General features: G+C 37.8%; 1 protein-coding gene across 2 annotated transcripts in view; it reads right to left on the reverse strand.

Moving 5' to 3' along the window:
* The window catches only part of HIBCH (3-hydroxyisobutyryl-CoA hydrolase), a 98,931-nt gene extending 80,269 nt beyond the window's left edge, over window positions 1-18,662 (reverse strand). The window contains exons 1-5 of one of the 2 annotated variants that reach the window (XM_023622215.2): window positions 18,396-18,662; window positions 11,877-11,919; window positions 10,773-11,055; window positions 2,223-2,360; window positions 1,168-1,252 (exon numbers count right to left, since the gene is read on the reverse strand). In XM_023622215.2, the coding sequence (XP_023477983.1) occupies window positions 1,168-1,252; window positions 2,223-2,357 (220 nt within the window). In that variant the 5' untranslated portion in view covers window positions 2,358-2,360; window positions 10,773-11,055; window positions 11,877-11,919; window positions 18,396-18,662. The remainder of the gene's footprint in view (window positions 1-1,167; window positions 1,253-2,222; window positions 2,361-10,772; window positions 11,056-11,876; window positions 11,920-18,395) is intronic. The other variant, XM_023622213.2, reaches the window with a different exon arrangement.
* Between the last annotated feature and the right edge of the window lie 1,182 nt (window positions 18,663-19,844).

Genomic DNA, 19,844 nt, shown 5'->3' on the forward strand with positions numbered 1-19,844 from the left:
ATCAGTATAAAATTAGGCCTAGATGCAAAAATAGCTCACAGTCAGAAGAAGTTCAAATCAATACACAAGGCTCTGCCCTTCAGTAAACTGACCAGATTATATGCTCAACTCCAGAGAAAAAGTTAATTCCAGGCTGATACACAATGTTTTAAAATTATTCATGTTGTGGGCAAAACAATAAATTCAAAAACGATTCGGTTAACAAAGATTTGTCTGAGTAATTGAAAAATTTTAACTGCAATTTTACGATTCAGTAACTTTAAATTTAATAGGTATGTGAAACTATGTCCTGAATCAAGCTTATTTCTTCTCATTCCAAATATACTGGTTTACATAAACTTATAAATTTGGTAAATAGATCAACCCAAACAATATTATCTTACAACACAAAAGAACAAATATACAAAACAAAAACATAAGGAAAAAACCATCCCTGGACACTACCAACTCCACAAGAAACAAAATACAAAATGTAAAAAATAGTTTTCAGTATGTATAAAATACTGACAACCAGTGGTGGAAAAATAAGTACATGACTTTGATCCTAAGAACAAACATTTCTTTCTTTTGTCTTTAATAGTTAAATGTGTACAGACAGATCGACCTAAATGATTAGAAAGGAGAATTAATCTTTTTATCTCAGCATGTTTATTTAAACACATGTTAGTGACAATACAATAGGATAAATGCTATAATTAGTACATTCTTGCTTTGGGACCATAAACAGTGGGAAAGCACAAAGTCATAGAAATATGTGACAGCATGTCATGTTTGGAGAACGGCAAGTCACTCAACATGGCCAGCTTGTCAGGTGAGGTGACAAACTGAACTGCTTAATATCAGCCATTCTAAAGTAAAAAGTGGATTCACCTACCGTTAACTGGACATTTTGTTTAGAATGAGTCAGGGAGAAAGATAAGATATTTGAAAGGAAGTAAGTAATTTTAAAAAATCACTCTTCTCCTCGTTTTTTCTAATATTAACTACAAAAGGTAAGTCTTTAAATTTCTCCTTTTTCTAATTTAGCTACATAAGAATGTATTAACTTTATAACAAAAAAATTCTCAAAAGTAAAGCAAATTATGAAATACTACAAAAATTTGCTAACAGTGTCTCAGTTTTATTAGGGAAAAAAAGCATTTAGGTGAGAGGGAAAAAAGTTTTTACCTCTGATATCACCCCCAGCACAGAAAGCCTTCCCTCCAGCTCCCTTTATAATGATCAGGAAAGTTTCAGGATCTTGTTCCCACTTCTATCCAAATGCAAAAGAAGATGGTATAAGCATATTATAAATACAAACTCATTAAAGATAACCCATATGTACATATACATATATATACACACATACACGTGTATAGAGAGGTATATATGGATATATATATAAAGCACAAGCTTTATAAAGCATATCTAGAAGAAGGGATCCCGACTTCATTTTCTTTTCTGACATAAATTAGAGGCAGTTACAACAAAGTTGTTAGATGAGTACATTTTGTGATCCAAATTTCATGACAGCATCTGAAATCTTTGCCATGACAATTTTGAGACCAAGATGAAAAAATATGAGCTTAATGATATTACGTTACATAAGCTTATAAATCTGATGACTACATCAACCCAAAGATTGCTGATAAGAGAGCATTACCCTTTCTACTGTGGTGATATAGGGGTCTGTTGTACTGACATATTTATAAGCAACAGCGTGAAATCACCTATAATGATCAAATCCAGAAGTGATCTGGGGTAAGGATAGCTAATAAATAAGTAGGATGAAAGAATCAAGAGTCAAAGAAAATTCAAAAGGCTACAACAAAGGACCAAATAAAAAATTAGTTAACCAGACACAGAAAAATTAACAGAGGCTCTATGAATTCTACTCGCAATTAAAAACATATGCAAAAGGAAGAGACATAGCTGGACAGATGCGGTTGTTCAAAAGGTTAATGCAATACTGGACTACATTAGTAAAAATATAGTATACTAACATGGAAGTTTCTATTTTCTTCCACTCTGGTGCAATTCTAATCTGGAACACTTGGCTTCTTTCTCTGTCTCACAATTATTAACAACATATTATAAGGTGTCCCAAACAGACACAGCGGAATGGAAAAGAGACTCATCAAATGAAGAATTAAGGAACCAGTGACCAAAGGAGAACTATTCTTCGTTCTACTAAGATATACTTTTAAAACGATCCATATAATTGCTTTAAGAAAATTACAAACCTTTAGCTGTGTATAAATCTGCCGAATCATACCGACAGTCAGTGTATTTAGTAACTTTGGTCTGTTTAGTGTTATCACTCCTGCACAACCTTTTCTTTCCAATAGTACTTCTGCTGCATCTGTGTGCTTTGACATTCTCTGTGTAAACAAAGAATAACTTTAGGATAAAATTTATTAAGTTTTTGTCACATGCCAACACCAAAACATATACAGTGAATGCAAATCTTTCACACAATGGTACATTAAAAGTTACGTTAACAATGGTAACCAACTGAATGAATAACTAGATACATCTGCCAAAGATTTCTAAAGTCATTTAGACCATAGATGGACAATTCCAAAGAAAATACATACCTCTTAAGTTTAATTTTTACTTCTGAGTAAACTGAGTCAACTATTTAGAATAGCACTCAATCCCAGAATTACCTGGACTATGAAATGCTCTTAAATCTTTTCATTTGTTACTGTATACCAAGCATTATGTTAGGTGCTTGGAAAGCAAAGATGAACTGAGAGGGCAAATAATTCTGACTACAGCAGATACTGACAATGTGGAAAAAAGTGATATTTGAGCTGGGCCTTGATGTATGCCAAGAAAAAGGGGGTTGAGAATCCTAGAAAATAGCACATGCTAAAACATAAGCACTGAGTATTTGGAAATATTAAGATGTTAAACATGAGTGGAATAAAGGTTGGTTGAGAAAATGATGGGAAAGTAGGCAGCATAAGTAGTTTGAGGCCAGATTATAAAACGACAAACTTACATATCATATAGCTGTGAAGAACTTGCCTATACACTCACTCAGGGCCTCATACATAATAACAATCATCAGGTCTCACTGCTCGTGTAATATAAAAGACGACTATAAAACCTGGGAGGAACACATTTTAAACTACATAGCAATTTCTCAGGACTCTGCTATACACATCTATTAGGGCTAATAGCACCACCAGACTTAATACATTCCTTTATCTAAGGACAATGCTTTAAACCTCACATTGGGACAGTGTGCAACATAAAATTCAAAGTCAGCTTAAACTGGAAAATTTTACCTGGAGAAAGCCAATTAAAATCAAACACGCTAATTAACTAAAATCTAATAAAGCCCAGAAGTCCATATTTTGATGACATTAAGCAACATCTTTACACAATGTTTAAGTCCTCTTTTATAAAATAATGTTGCATATTTAGAGCTAATTTTTCTTAAAATTCATTATCAGATAAAATAATTTATATTCACTTAAAAGGGTTACAGGAAAGGCTGTTAACCAACAGAAAAGGTTGCATCTCTTCAATTCAAATTAAAACTTAAAAACTCTAACTACAGTAAGATATATTTTTTAACCAAACTGACAAATATCAGAAAGTTTGACATCCTATAATGTCTAAATTGTGAGGAAACAGACATACTGTGGGAGAATGAATTATTACAGAACTAGGAATACACTCTGACAACACGTTTTTAAAAGCATACACACTGACAGTAATTCTTGTTCCAGAAATTTACCCTGTAGGTATATTTACATACAGGCAAAATGAAATACACACAAGGATAGTCACCACATTGTCATTTGTAACGGCAAGAGACTGGAAATGACCCAAATGTTATCAGTGGAAGACTAGTTAAATAACAGTCATTCATACATATGCATGCTATGGAGCCTTTAAAAAGAGCAAGGCAGCTACCTCTCCATACGCTGTTATGGAATAATCCCAAGTGCACAGTGTGTTTACTAGGCTGCCCACCCACTGTGTACGTGGACACAAACAAACTTATATAGAAAATATACTTCTAGATGGTTACATAAGACATTGCTAAAATAGTTGCTCCCACAAAGGAAAATCAAGCATCCGAGAGACAGAGGTGGGAAGACTTTTTACTGTATGGCCCCACCGAACTTTTTGAATTTTGTACCATACATATTTACTTCCTATTCAAAACAATATTTTAAATAATTTTTTAAAGGGCAATAGATTAGGTTTAAAAGGTACTAAGCTATATGACTTAGAAAACTGTATTCTTCATTGTCTTATCTTACTGATACTAAGGAAAAATTTTTGATAAAAGAAAAGAATACACAAAAATCACAAAAGAAACCAGACTTCCCAATGTCGTTTCATTTTCTGTAATGTTGATGAAATATATGAGCCAAGTTTACTGACCTGCTAAAGGAGAATAGATCCAAATACAGACACAACCCAGGATACAAGGAACTATAATTTACATCAACAAATACAACTGCAGTGGCCACATAACCGACAACAGATAACCTTTAAAAGCAAAAGCACTTACAGGGGAAAGTGTAAATGGAAAGCAATTTGGCAATGTGTATGAAGAGTCTTTTAAACATTCTTACATTGAAGAAATAATTCTACTTTAGAAATTGATACTCAGAAAATAAGCCAAAATCTAGTGAAATATTTATATTAGAGTATAATCTTGTTAAAAATATATATACATACATAGAAAATAAAAGAATGTCCATATATACATCAAATTATAAACAATGATTTGGGGCCACCTTCTTTGTGATTTTCCATATTTTTCAAATTTTCTACCATAGGCATAACGAATATTTGGTTACTCAAGAATGTCTCAAAGAACAAAAAAGGATATTTCATACAATTATTTACAATATCAAAAATACACAATAATTAATATATGGTACTCCTATCATTTAATCCATGTTACTCATATGACAACACTGTACGGTTACTGAAAAACATGTTTGAATATTCAATGGTAATAACAAGTTTCATAATATGATGCAAAGTAAAAAAGAAGAGTCAAAAACAGCAAATATGAATACATGCAATAAATCAGAAGGAAATATACCAAAATGTCTAGTGATTAGACTTGGATAGGATTGTTGGTTATTTAAATTTTCTTCTTTGTACTATGATTTCTGAATTTTCAGCAGTGATCTTTCACACAATTTTAAAATAATTTTAATGTTGTTTTTAGAGATTATACCCATTTCAATACACGACCTTGGTCATTCTGCAACTTCTCAGAAAAATATTTTTGAAAAATGAGTGTAGCAAAATATAACCTAAATGATTTAGGGAAAGGTTTCAGAATTAACATTGTTAAGAAAATTAGGTTAAAAGTTAACACCTACTAGTTAGTTCTGGATGATGTTTCTGGTCCCTGTTAAACTGAACAGCTAGAATATTACAAAAATTTCTCATTTCATAGAATTTAGCAGATAAATTCTACAACTGAGGTTCACAAGTTTGGATCCCCGGTGTGGACCTACACCACTCATCAGCCACACTGTGGTGGCGACCCACATATAAAGTAGAGGAAGACTAGCACAGATGTTAGCTCAGGGCTAATCTTCCTCAGTAAAAAAACAAACAAACGAAACTGAAGATGTTCACAAAAGAGGATATAGGGATGGCAAATAAACACATGAAACACAATATCATTTATCATTAGGAAAATGCAAATTAAAACTACAATGAGATACCACCATGCACAGATTAAAATGGCTAAAATCCGAAAACAGACAATAACATGCTGCCAAGTACACAGAGCAATAGGAACTCTTGTTCACTGTTGGTGGGAATGGAAAATGGTACAGCCACTTTGGAAAACAATTTGGCAAACTCTTGTAAAGTTATACATAGACTTACCATACAATCTAGCAATCTAGGTATTTACTCAAGTGAATTAAAAACTTATATTCACATAAAAACCTATACCCAAATGTTTAGCAGTTTTATTCATATTGTCTAAAAACTGGAGGCAAACAAGATGCTCTTCAACAGGAAAATAGATAAACTACAATGGAATATTCTTTGGTGTTAAAAAGGACCAAGCTATCAATTCATGTAACAACATAAATGAATTTTAAATGCACTTTGCCAAATGGAAGAATCCAGACCCTCTATAATGTATGATTCCATTCATACGATGTTCTGTTCTGTAAAGAACAAAACTATAGAGACATAACACAGATCAGTGGTTGGAGGTGGGAGAAGTGGTTGACTACAAAGGGGAAGTACAGGAGAATTTGTAGGGTGATGGAACTGCTGTATACGGTCTTGGGGTGGTGGATGCATGATTTACGCATTTGCCAAAACTCACAGAAACATGCATAACAAAGAGGGAACTTTAATGTATACAAATTATGTTTTTTAAAAATCAGCCAGGATGTGAGGGGATTCCAACATGGAATGCAGATGGTGACAAATAAATGTAACTGAAGTACTCATGTATGATATAACCTCACTGAAGTGATCATGGTGGTTGCAGTGGCAGCAGGGTTGCTGACCTAAATAATTTTGGAAAACAGTGGTTTGATTAGAAACTCTAAGAAAAAATACAAAAGGAACTGTACATCAACGCTCTAGTTGGTAAATCCGTTTCTCCTAGGGGGTGGTTAGCAATTCTGAAACTGCTTTGCATGTACACTGGGATTAAATAAGTAACAGATGGTGGACAGTTACAGATAATCAAGACAGGAAAGCTAGAATAAACTCTGCCCTGGATTAAAGTCAGAGACATCGGTATGAACTCATGTTTAGCTTAATATATACACATAGATAAATACAGGAACAATTATAGATATGTACGTATATGTAGGTTAGTATACAGTACACATGTGTTCTAATATATATATATATATATATATATATACATACTTTACCCTAGCTCTATTCCTGGAGAGAAAGCCATGACACTCCAGTAGCAAAAAGTACTCCCAGAGCTCAGATCTTGATTTTTAAAAATTAAAAGGATGGGGTCATATCAAAGAGACACAGGAGCCAAAATGAAGGTATTCCTAATGGCCAAAGTCAGAATAATCTGAGTAAGAAAATAAATAATAGGATATTAGATTGTAACCCAAAGAATAAAATAAATATCCATGAACATAAACAAACTTATGGACAAAGAGAACAGTTTAGTGGTTACCTGGGGGAAGGTAGGTGGGGGGTGGACACAAGGGGTAAAGGGGCACCCTTATATGGTGTCTGACAAATAACATACAACTGAAATTTCACAATGTTACAAACTATTATGACCACAATAAAAAAATTAATCAAAAATAAATAGATATCCATGAGTCCACATTGATATAAATAACTGAATAAATAAATAAATGGAGAAGAGAGAATCTTCCTTACAGAAGAACTCCAAATAATGTATGTAGACAGCACCCTTCCAGAAGGTAGAGCTTAGTCCCCTCAACTTTTGAGTGTGGGCTGAACTTAATGACTTGCTTCCAAAGAATAAAGTATGAAAAGGGAAAAATGGTAACTTTAGAGCAGAAAACCCTGACAAACACCACCTTAACCAAGTGATGAAGGTAAGCGTCACCAGCTATGTCGCGTGGATGTCATGTACTCCCCGATGCATGTGTCAAAACCCACAGATACTCTGTGGTATGATGTGATGAGAAGGCGGCTTTTCCTTTGTGATATTCTTTGCAAAAACCTTTTAACCATAGTCTAATTACACAGTCCATCACAAGCCCAGATAGAGGATATTTTACAGGCTACCTGGCCAGTACTCTTCAAAACTGTCAAAGTTATGAAAAACAAGACTGAGAAACTGTCACAGACCAGAAGAGATTAAGGAGACATGACAAGGAAATGGCAACGTAGTGTCATTGATTGGATCTTAGAACAGAAAATTAATGAAAAAATCGGTGAAATCCAAATGAAGTCTGAAGTTAATATTAATATATACCAATAATCTTGGTTTTGACATGTATCATGATAATCATATAGGTTTGCTAAGGCTGTCCTGACAAAGTACACAAACTAAGTGGCTTGAACAGAAATTTATTGTCTTTCAGTTCCAGACACTCTAAGTTTGAGATCCGGGTGTTGGCAGGACCACACTCCCTCTGAAGGCACTGGGGAAGGATCTCTCTCCACCACACTCGTTTCTCCTCCTCTGTTCCCTCAGGTAACACAGCACAGCTAAAGGCATGACATTTTCTCAGTCAACTAAGCTCAAAATGTTGGTCTTATCTTTGATTTCTACCTGTTCTCCTTCCCTCTCTACCAACATCTTGAGGCTGTAGCCAAGTACCAGAGAATCTATTTCTAAAATGACTCTCTTATCTATCCGTTACTTTCCATTCTCATTGCCCTAGCCACACAGCATTATTATAATTTTCCTTTTTTGCAGATTTCCAGGATCTTTGCCCAGTGGTCTATACTTCACACTGCCATCAGAGAAATTTTGCTACAGCACACTCCTAATCTTGTCACTCCCAATCAAAGATACTCAGTGACTCTCCATTAACTTCAAAAACATCCAAAATTACTTGACATAGGCTTCAAGTCTCTCCACATCTGCCCAGGTAAACTCTCTAGGCCCACTGCTGCACTGCATTCCTTATAATGGATACTCACAAAACCCGAATGTAACCTCCATTCTCCATCTTGCAGTTCTTGCCACCAAGAATAAGCATATTGTGTAATAGAAAGAAAAGAGATTTTGGAGTCAGATGAACTTAAACATTAGTTTTGCCACTCACTACTGTACACCCTCAGGCAAGTTACTCTCAGAGCTTCAATTTCTGCATTTGTAAAACGGAGATAATATAATCACCTCTTAGGGCTACTACATGAACTTCCACTACTTCCCATCTCTACTTGTTGAAACGCTTGATCATGCTACTAGGCCCAGATCCAATAAATTATTCCTCCAGAAAGCTTTCATTGGTTTCAGAGTCAACATCAGTCTATCCCACTTTTGTTCACTTTTGTTCACCTCTAATTTATGTATTTGGCCTTTTTACCACTCTTTATTAGTACATATTTCTATCTCTTTCATTAGACTATTCATTTCTTAGGGTCAGGAACTGCCTTTTTCGTAGTAGTATCTCAAAGTGCTTAGTTAAGTTCTTTGCATACACAAACACTTAATAAATGTCTGTTCAGATGGCACAGATTATAAATTGGTTGATACTGATTCTAGACCATCATCTGGACATACAGCATAAGAACATGCTTGCTGTCATGAAAAGGATATGTGCAGTAGCATTTCATGGGTCCAATCCGTATACCTTCATACTGAAAAGAACTACTTTCTGAAAGAAAAAAGAAGTTTTCTCCATGTCCAAGTCAAAACTATGTGGACGAAATGAACTTTTGCACATTAAATTAAAATGCTGTGTAAGAGTTTAAAATGGAAGATTATAGAGAAAGAAAAGTCTTTCTGTGAATATCTTTGTAGTAAAAATACATCCAAATCAGCCTATGGATACAAATGAGACCTCATTAATAGGTTCCACTAGTTTGCATTAGCTTGACAAACCCCATCTGTAGAAATGCAGAACCTTGGCCTCCATTCAAGGATCTTGGAAAGGTCACAAGAAATGTCACACTATTGTCACAAATCAGTCCTGTCTACTTCTCATAAGTCTGCCTACAATACTGCCATTGATGCCATATTTCCATGACTCCACTATGAAATAAAAAGGGATCTTGCTCTCTATTGGCTCTCTTAGAAGGGTCACAGAAGCACTATTTGGGATACAGCCTCTCTCTCTCTGAAGTACATGTAAAAGCCAACACTGGGACCTAGAACCATTTGCCCCTCAGGTTGTCAATGAGAGCCCAGTTTATCTGCCTTCTCTCAGTGTGGTTTATGCCCCAGTTCACCACAGCCCCATGTGATCTGGATTCTGTTAGGTCGTTCTATTCTGTGTGCGTACATCTAAATAGGAATCATTGACATCGTTCTAAGTTATTTTTCCAGTAAACTCCTCAGCCCCCATGTATATCAGCTGATGAAATTAAGTAAAGGTAGGAAAGGATATCCCAGTCTTCAGATGTCCATCTCCACTTAGGCTTACCTGAGAAACAAGTCCGCAATAGTCCACAAGTCCATACATCCACAATAGCCACTTAGTGCCCACTCTACCAGAGGCTGTAGAGTGCAGGAGGTAAGGCTATGGAGCCAGCTCACCTGGATTCAAATCCCATCTCCTATTTACTAGCTGTGTGACATTGGGGCATATTAGTTAGCCTCTCTGTCCCTCAATCTCTGATCCATTAAATAGGGATAAGGCCATAATCTCTTAACAACAACAACAAAAAAACCCTTGGATCTAGATGCATTTCAGAATTCAGAAAACTTTCTAGATTTTGAAAGGAAACACAGCACACATTACATACTATATAAAACACTTCAAGTGGAGTCTAGGTCAGTAAACTGTAATCAAATGCTTTAATACTTCTGCACCAAAACAGTAATATTTCACTAGTTAGGATAAAGACAAAAAGAGCTTCAAGTACGTTAGATCAGATTTTGTCATCAAATCAAACTTTTAGTTTTGAGGTTTCAGAATTGCAGATAAAAGATCAATAGTTTTTACTCCATACAACTATAACAAGAACTAAGTGAGCTCATCCATACCAAGTACTTAGAATAGCACCTGGCATACAGTAAGTGCTATATCAAGAGTGACTTTTTTCATTCAAGGTACTTGTCAGGCTGTATGAGGATGTCTTAGCCCATTCGAACCACTATAACAAAAATACCATAGACTGGGTGGCTTATACAACAGATATTTATTTCTTACAGTTCTGGAGGCTGGGAAGTCCAAATCAAGGCACCCACGGATTCAGTGTCTGGTGTGGTTCCATTTCCTCATTCATGGATGGCTTTCTTCTCACTGTGTCATTCCTCACAAGGTAGAGGAGGTGAGGGAGTTCTCCAGGGTCTCTTTCATAAGAGCTCTGATAACATTCAAGAGAGCTCCACTCTCCTGACCTAATTATCTCCCACAGGCCTGACCTCCAAATACCATCACACTGAGGATTAGATTACAACATATGAATTTGGGGATGACACAAAAATCCAGTCTGTAGCAGAGAAATACAAAAATAAAAATTATTTCTACCTTGCAATGTGATAAACTAAGGACATCTAAGCTTTGTAAGGGTACTATTAGTACAATTGTAGCTAACATGTATAAAATGATTATTATATACCAAGCACTATGCTACATTTTTTTAATGTATTATCTTATTTATTATGCATAAGCACTCTAAGGTGGATGCTATTATCCCCATTTTTATATATATCAAAAAGGAGGCTGAGAGAGGTCAAGTAATATGCCCAGGATTAAGTAGTGTACCCATTATTAAACCCAGCCATTCTGATTTGAAGATCTATGCTCTTATCCATAACCTTATGCCACCTCCCACAAGTTATGTGTGTCAAGTCCTGACACTATAAAATTGGGAACAATGAACCAAGGTCAACAAAACATGCCAGTACTTCTACTTCCCTAGCAATGACATTTTAAGTTACACATCATAATCTAATAATGCCAGCAAAACAAAGTCCCAAACAAAGCATTTGTATTAAAGAAATCTCAGAGCTATAACCAAAGTTTGATTTCTAAAGACATTCACAACTATTTACATAAGGGAAAAACTGGAAACCAAGTAAATATCTAACAATATAGCAATATTTTAAAAACTGTCATCTACACAAAACCATCACACAGCCAATAAAAATAATTAAATAATACTTATGACATGGAAAAATAGTCATGACAGAAGTTACAAAAAAGCAGGCTACAAAACAATAAACACAGTACAACAAACACAAAACAATCAACAAAAACTTCTAAATTTGTTGTTTTAAAAGTGTTGTTAGGCTAGGAATACAAACTTACCAAGTGTTGCAGTATGACATGAGTCCTTCTGAATGAATTAAACCTGAAACAAATACAATGAACACAATAACGTGGGTACTCATATCTCAATGTATAAATACTACATTCCCTTTTGCTTTAGCCTCTTCTAAATGATATTAGAAGTTAAAAAGAAAAAAATTTAAAAAGGTTTAACTCTCATTCATTGCTGGTAGGAACACAAAACAGTAGAGTCACTTTGAAAGACAGTTTGGCAGTTTCTTACAAAACTAAAACATACTCTGACCACATGATCCAGCAACTGCACTCCTTGGCATTTACTCAAATGAGCTGAAAATCTACATCCACAAAAAAACCTGCACATGAATGTTTATGGTGGCTTTCTTCATATTAGCCAAAATGTGGAAGTAACCAAGAGGTCCTTCAGTAGGTGAATAAACAAACTGTGGCACAGCTATAAAATGGCATATTCCTCAGCAATTAAAAAAAAATCAGCTATCATTCCACAAAAAGGCATAGAGGAACCTTAAATGCATATTGCTAAGCGAAAGAAGCCAATCTGAAAAGGCTATACATTGTATGATTCCAACTACAGGACACTCTATAAAAGGTAAAATTCTGGGGACAGTAAAAAGATCAGTGGTTGCCAGTGGTTTGGGGAAGGGACAGAGGGAAGAAAAGGTGGAGCACAAGAATATGCAGCGCCATGAAACTCGTCTGTATGACTGTAATGGTAGAGACATGTCATTATACAGTTGTCAACATTTTCTGCTCAATTTTTCTGTAAACTTAAAACTGCTCTAAAAAATAAAGTCCATTAATTAAAAAAAAAAGTATGATAAGGATGCAATAGGCATTCTCAGACACTGCTGTGAGATATGTAAATTGGTATTGCCTTTCCAGTAGGTAATCTGGAAACATAGATCCACACCTTTAAAATGATCATACCCTTATACCTAACAATTCCACAAGCATTTGTATTAAAGAAATCTCAGAGCTATGACCAAGGTTTGATTTATAAAGACATTCACAACTATTTACATAAGGGAAAAACTGGAAACCAAGTAAATATCTAACAATATGGTAATATTTTAAAGACTGTCATCTACACAAAACCACCACACAGCCAATAAAAATATTTAAATAATACTTATGACATGGAAAAATAGTCATGACAGAAGTTACCAAAAAAAAGCAGGCTACAAAACAATAAACACAATACACTTCTAAATTTGTTGTTTTAAAAGTGTTGTTAGGCTAGGAATACAAAGCTTAAGACACAACTTGGCAAAAGTTATCAGTAATAACAAAAGTCAGAATAGTGGAGGGTGGGGGAAGCAGAGGAGGAGTATAAGGAAACATGGAGTGTTAGAAACTCTCTATCCAGAGGAAGGTGAGAGGACTGTAGACACACGTAAAAGTTCACTAAGCTATAGACTTCAAACAGCACATTTAAGTACTTTATGCACATTGTAATTAAAGAAGTAAGTAAAAGAAACATAAGGGAGGGCAATGATTAGAAGGGGCAAGACCAGGGATTCTGGATGTTGGGACTACCTTGTTTCTTGATCCAGGTGCCAGTGAAACAGATATGTTCAATGTGTAAAAATTCATCAAATTGTATCTTTATAAAGGGCCTTTTAAAAATCTCCCAAAAGAAATCACTCTTGCCCTTGAGAAACTCAGAGAATAGTGAGAGCAAGGCATATCAAAACACTGTAGTTAGACTATACTGGGATGCATACTAAATAAGAAGAGAAATTTAAAGATGTATAAAGAGAGGTCAAAGCCGGAACAAGTAGCGGGAGCAGCCGATAAGGACTATGTACTTGTGTAGATACATATACTATCTGATGGAACTGATAAAGTGCCAATTTATTAACTTTTCAAGAATACTTTGAGACTTAGGGGCAATAGTTTAGCTAAGGCATGTTTTCAAAAGGCAATATGACCATTGTTACACTTGTAACCACATCTTAGATAACAGAATTTATAAAAAAAAAATTTGTAACCCAACTTATTTTTTAGAATTTATATGACTTCCCTTTCATATTACATTCAAATTGAATACTACTACAAAAAAGAGGGAAATCACTAATTTGCTGAAATCAGTCACACTTTTCATTCCTAGACTAGCATATTTTGAATTTGCCTTACCACAAGTAAAATATTCTTCTCCTAGCCCAGTAATTCCACAACTTGTTTGCTCATTAGAATCACCTGAGGGCTCTTGTGAGCATTCCAAAGCCCAGGTCACTACTAAGACCAATTAAAGCAAACTCTGGAGGTGGACCACAGGGATTTCGACAGTTTTTAAACGGATTCCAAAGTGCAGACAAGCTGTCATCAAAATCACTACTTTGTAAAAAGAAAACTGAAGTGACAGATCCTAGCTTACCTAGGAATCTCTTCTAAACAGGAATTTCATATAGACTTTTAAGATGTGAACTATACTTACCCTGAAGCACCATTTCTGAAAAGTTTTTTCAACTTAACTCAATTTCACCTTTTTGGAACTTTTTTTAAGTATCAAAAAATGTAAGCATTAATTTCTTTAGATCCAGAATAACTTTGAATTCCTTAATGAGGCCAGTACCCAAATGCCAGTTTATGGTTAAAGACGGTGCTGCCAGACTGGCAACTTTTATAACAACAGTTTAAGTACTACGTACAGCATAAAGAATAAAAAAAGAGAAACACAGGCCTAGCTTCAAGTCCCAGTTTTATTAGTGGGAATTTTATCTCATTCAAAGAAAGTTAACCTAAACCTACCAAGTGCAAGTGCGAAGCACCATGCACGGCATTTATAGGTTACAAAAATCCCTGATTACTACAAAAAAAGAGAAAATAAACCTAAAGACAACAAAACTCCTTGCCACATTTCATATAATCATATTGCTTCTATTTGTTCCAATTCATACTCAGCTGTTATTTAAAATCTGATATTAACTTATATATCTCAAAGTATTTCAGTATTCAGTCCCCAAGTAATTCTGAATTCCTGCTCTTCTCTTTCCCTCCCATTGGCGTCAAAACTGCCATCTGGTGGAGGGGAAGAGAGCATGCACATCCCAGCTACTGCTAATTTACTAATTCACTTCATCACCTGAAGGCTCCTTTCCTTCAGGTCATGGTCAATTTGGCTGCTGGGAGCAGTTCTCAAAGCGTGTTTCCTGGACCAGCACCATGGGCACCCCCTGGGAACTTATCAGACATGGAAATTCTTGGCCCCGGGCTAGCCCGGTGGCTCAGCGGTTAAGTGCGCACGTTCCACTTTGGCAGCCCGGGGTTCACCGGTTCAGATCCCGGGTGCGGACTCAGCACCGCTCAGCAAACCATGCTGTGGCAGGTGTCCCACATATAAAATAGAGGAAGATGGGCAGGGATGTTAGCTCAGGGCCAGTCTTCCTCAGCAAAAAGAGGAGGATTGGCAGCAGATGTTAGCTCAGGGTTAATCTCAAAAAAAAAAAAAGAAGAAGAAGAAGAAGAAATTCTTGGCCCCATCCCAGACCCAGTGAGTCAGAAACTGTGGGGTAAGGCCCAGAAATCCATGTTTAACAAACTCTCCAGGTGATCTGATACAAGCTAAAGTTAAAAACAACTGTTCTAGAAGGAGGAGAAACTTATAATTTAGGAGATTTTTGCAATTATCCAATAAAACACACATGGGCTTACAAAATTAACTTGATAAAACTGTTTAAGAAGATGATATAATAAAAACAGTGCCTAATGAAGATTATTACAGCAGATGCAGGCAAAGTAAAAAGTGAATAAAGCAGAAAATCAAGGCCAAACAATTCAGGTATGAACTGACAAACAGCAGCTGTGGAAACAGAATGATTTATCAAGTTATTATGAAGTAAAAACCCAATGGAAAAGAAAAGAATTATGTCAAAAATGACTCCAGGATTTCAAGCCAGGATAGCCAGCAGAATATAGGTACTGAAAAGGTTGGGAAGGAAACTACCTGGTTTGTAGAATGAATGAATTCAATTTTGAATTTCTTGAGTTTATACTGCCATGAGTAGAAATATTCAACAGCAAGTAGAGAAGAGAGAATGGAGCTTGAAAGAAAAGTTAGGACACGTCAGGAAGTCACATGCAGAGATACTCACTGAGGCATAAGAACCTCTCAGCTCTCTAAGAGGAATAATTGAAAAAGATGCAGTTGAAAACTAGTGACCTAAAGGCTACCTGGGTCTATAAATGTGTTTTGCTTAGTCAGCAGTGCTTTAAAACTGCAAACATTTAAAAATCGAGATTTCAACTAAAAGTGCAGTTTTCCAGCTTTTCCAGAAAAATTGGTCATTGTGGAAACCCTGGGTCTACATTCTCTAATGGCAACAATTCCTGGGGCCGAGAAGCCGCCTCATTTAGGGCATTCTCTGTAGCTCACTAGGCCCCCAGGAGTCCCCACTGCTGCCATCTAGCGAGTATCACTCAATTGCCTCTGCTTTTGGGTTTGTGACTCCCAGCACAGAAAAAAGAAAAACCAGAAAATCAAATATTAACCCTTCAGACACAACTAGATAGAAGTAAAAGAAAAAGAGGCAGCCCCCAAGAAGCAAGAACCAAAATAATGTAGTTCGCCAGAGTAGAGAGCAGATGGAAAAAGGAATGAGCACTATTAACAACTCAAAGATCAGCCTCTTAAAGAGGCTTCCTGACCCCATCTTCCTTCCTAAATCTGGCTCTCTCATAATTGTACTTTTCCTTTGAGACACTTATCAGAATTGGCAACAAAGTATTACTTTTGCTTAAATATTTGTTTCATGTCTGCTCTCCTTTCAGACTTGACCGCCTCCATAAGAAACAATAAGAACAACAAGTCGTCCAGGTTGGCTACAGGATAACAGAAGTGCCTAGAACAGCACGGCCCAGAAGCTAGAACATAACAGTAAGTATTGTTGAATTCATGAAGTAAATTGGAGCCAAATCTTTGAAAGCCAGGCTGGAACGTTTTTATTTAATTCCCTAGGTAGGGGGGCACCTCTAAGAGCTTCTGAGCAGAGGACTGGCAGGCACTGAAGTAAACGTCAACAAGATTAATCTGGCAGTCAGGTGCAGAACCTATGCCAAGAGGGAAGAGGTAAGTCCACCCCGAAAAATGAACAAAATGAACAAACGCTAACTTTGAGAAGACTGCTAAAATTCAAATGAGTAGGAAGAGATAAGGATTTAGAAATCTAGAAGGATAGCGCCAAGAAGCTGAAAGTGCTGATGAGGAGTAAGGGTTGCATTTATGTGCAAATTTATATTTGAGACACAAATGAGACATTCAGGTGGTTGTGACTAGCACTAGAGCTCAGGATAAGTCAAAGTTAAACATACAAATTGGAGAGTTATCTTCAGAGAGAGGTGTTTTATTTGGGAACAGAAAAATGTCCAAGGGCTGAATTGGCACTAGAGCAAAAAGTAAGCAGTGGAGTGGTCGGAGAAAAGCAAGACAATGCCAGAAAAGCCAAGGAAGGCCGAAGTTCAAGAGGGACTACCCAACCATGTCAACCACAGCACAGAACCCTTATTTCCTCGCAGAAACACTCTCTGTGGCCCCCTGTTCCTTAATACACTTGTAGGCTAGGCTGTCGTAGACTGGACGACCTTGATCTCAGGCCTCCGCTTTGCTAGGGTAGCAGCCACTCCACAGCTAGCCCTGAAAAAGGCATCTCTGATCAAAGCTTCCAAACTAGTCCAGGACTCACCTAACCAGTCGGCACCTTGAAATGTGGGGTGGAATAAAGCCATCCTGCACTCTGCGAATGACCGATTCTTTCCCAAGTCAGTTAACTTAAACATGTCTTCCAATTTCTTTCTGAAATAATTTGGTATCTGCTCACAATTTCAAAAAAGCAGCAGCAATGACTCAATGGACTGATTTTCTTGGTATTTACCAAGGCTCTCCGTGAGCTAAGGAACCCAGGAATTTAAGCTGTCGCGGAAATAAGGCGGTTCTCCCTTAAAGGGTCTCAGCTCTACCTGGTAACCTAAGGCGGCAGGCAGCAGGTGCGAGCCTGACGCAGCCCAGCGCCCTCAAACGACCGCGGCCAGATTTCCTCAGCTGAGCTCCAGCTGCATTGAGCAGCACTTTCAAAAGTTAAACACGATGTGTGCACGCTTACTCCAGCACGCCACGTTGCGTGTCCGCAACACTAGGCTGAAATGTCCGGACACCTGCAGGACGGCTGGAGCCATCCGATGGACCGGAACGGTAAAGCCGCCCCACCAGCGCAGGGGCAACACTGGCCACGCACAAAACACGCCACGAATTCCTCCACCTTGAAACCCTGCGTGTCCCCCAAACTATCCTCAACTTTGAAGAAAGAAATAGGGGTCAAGGCTGAGTAGGAGCGAGAGGGGCAGAACACAAAGGTGGTGCTTCAAAGAGGTGGCCAGAAAGAGTAACGGCGAGACACCGAGGAAAGCCGGGGCTCGCGTCCAAGGGAGACTCGAAATTTCGAGGAGAGGCCGTCCCCACCCCGACGCTTTTCCACGTCGGCGAGCGCAGCTGACGGGCGCGCCCTCGGCCGCTCGCTCACTCACCTCGACAGGAGCCTCCACATCTCGCCCGACCGCATCACCAAAACACGAGACTAGAGCAGCCCGACACAGCCTACCCCAATGGCTCCGCGCACCTCACGTCGGACCCGCCCACCGCCGGCGTGCACCGCCGGACACAGATGCTGAGTCCTCCAGGGGGCCAGAGCGGCCCACGGCGGGATTTTTCTGCGGCGCGGCGCTGAGGGGCGGGGCGAGAACCACTGGCTGAAGAAATGGGTTGAGGACGGGGGAAGGGAGACGGGACGGGGCGGGGCGGAGCCTGGGCCGGGGCGGGGGCGGGGCCGGGGCGGGGGCGGGGCCGGGGCGGGGCCGGGGCGGGGCCGGGGCCGGACAGAAGGCGCCAGCAGAGAGCAGAGTCGGGCCGGCTGGGCCGAAAGACTTGGCTCTCTAGTGGGGCCGCTGGGGAAAAGACGTAGTGGTCTAGGCTTGGCCTGCTTAATTTGACTAGCAGGGATTGACCCGAAAGACTTCTACGGAATTTTAATTAAAAATGTAAACCTAGTATTCTTCTCTTTGAGAATCAAACAGGTGAAATATACTTGATAACGGGAGGACATCGATGTGCTTTATTCCTAACCCAACACAGCAGAACTCCTTTCACATTAAGACTGAGCTATGTCCAGTTTTTTGGAAAAGTCATAACTTCTCCATTCTTCCTCAGTGATGGACAAGAATTGTCTCATTAAGAGGTGCTATTACGTCTCACCAACTAAACTAAAAACTACTGTTATCAGTGAAAGCATAATTACATTCAGCAAGTAGCTAATGCTTAAACAAATCAAGATTTAACCTATCCACTAGGATACACTGTTGATTCAGAAGAATGTTCCTCTGCATCCAGATACACCCAGATGTCCAGCAGCAAACATTTCTTCACCACTAAAGTATTGACACGCTTATCAGAAAGAAGGAATTCAGTGAGGAATTTTGAAAAGAAAGAAGTTAAAGGGGTTAGTCTTAGTTCCTTGACATTTAAGAAGATATTGTCAAGTTTTTGATCAAAAGTTACTCTTCCTACCTAGGTCACATATAATCACCAAATACCCACTGAACAGGTGACAAACGAAGCGTCACAGAAGGAACTCCTGATCTGTAAAGCAGTTTTGCTTTTCTGGTTTTTGGATTTTTTGTAATTTATACTAGGAACTGTAAGGGGCTAGAAATATCAGAAGAAAAAAAGAGTAAATGATTCTGCCTTTGTGAATTTTATATTTCACAATAAGATACTATCTTTATCTCTAACAAGTGACTGGAAATGCCTCCTTGGATAAGATGGTCAGGAAAGGCCTTTCTGGGCCAGTAATATACAAGTGATAACCTGAATAAAGTAAATAAGATGATTGAGCCAGTCCTAGCCTGTGGTCTGGTGGATAAGACAGCCATGCATAACGATATATTATTCTCTCTAGGTAATTACTGTGACAGAATGTT

The sequence above is a fragment of the Equus caballus genome, chromosome 18, assembly GCF_041296265.1.
Source record: "Equus caballus isolate H_3958 breed thoroughbred chromosome 18, TB-T2T, whole genome shotgun sequence".
NCBI classification, from domain to species: Eukaryota; Metazoa; Chordata; class Mammalia; order Perissodactyla; family Equidae; genus Equus; species Equus caballus.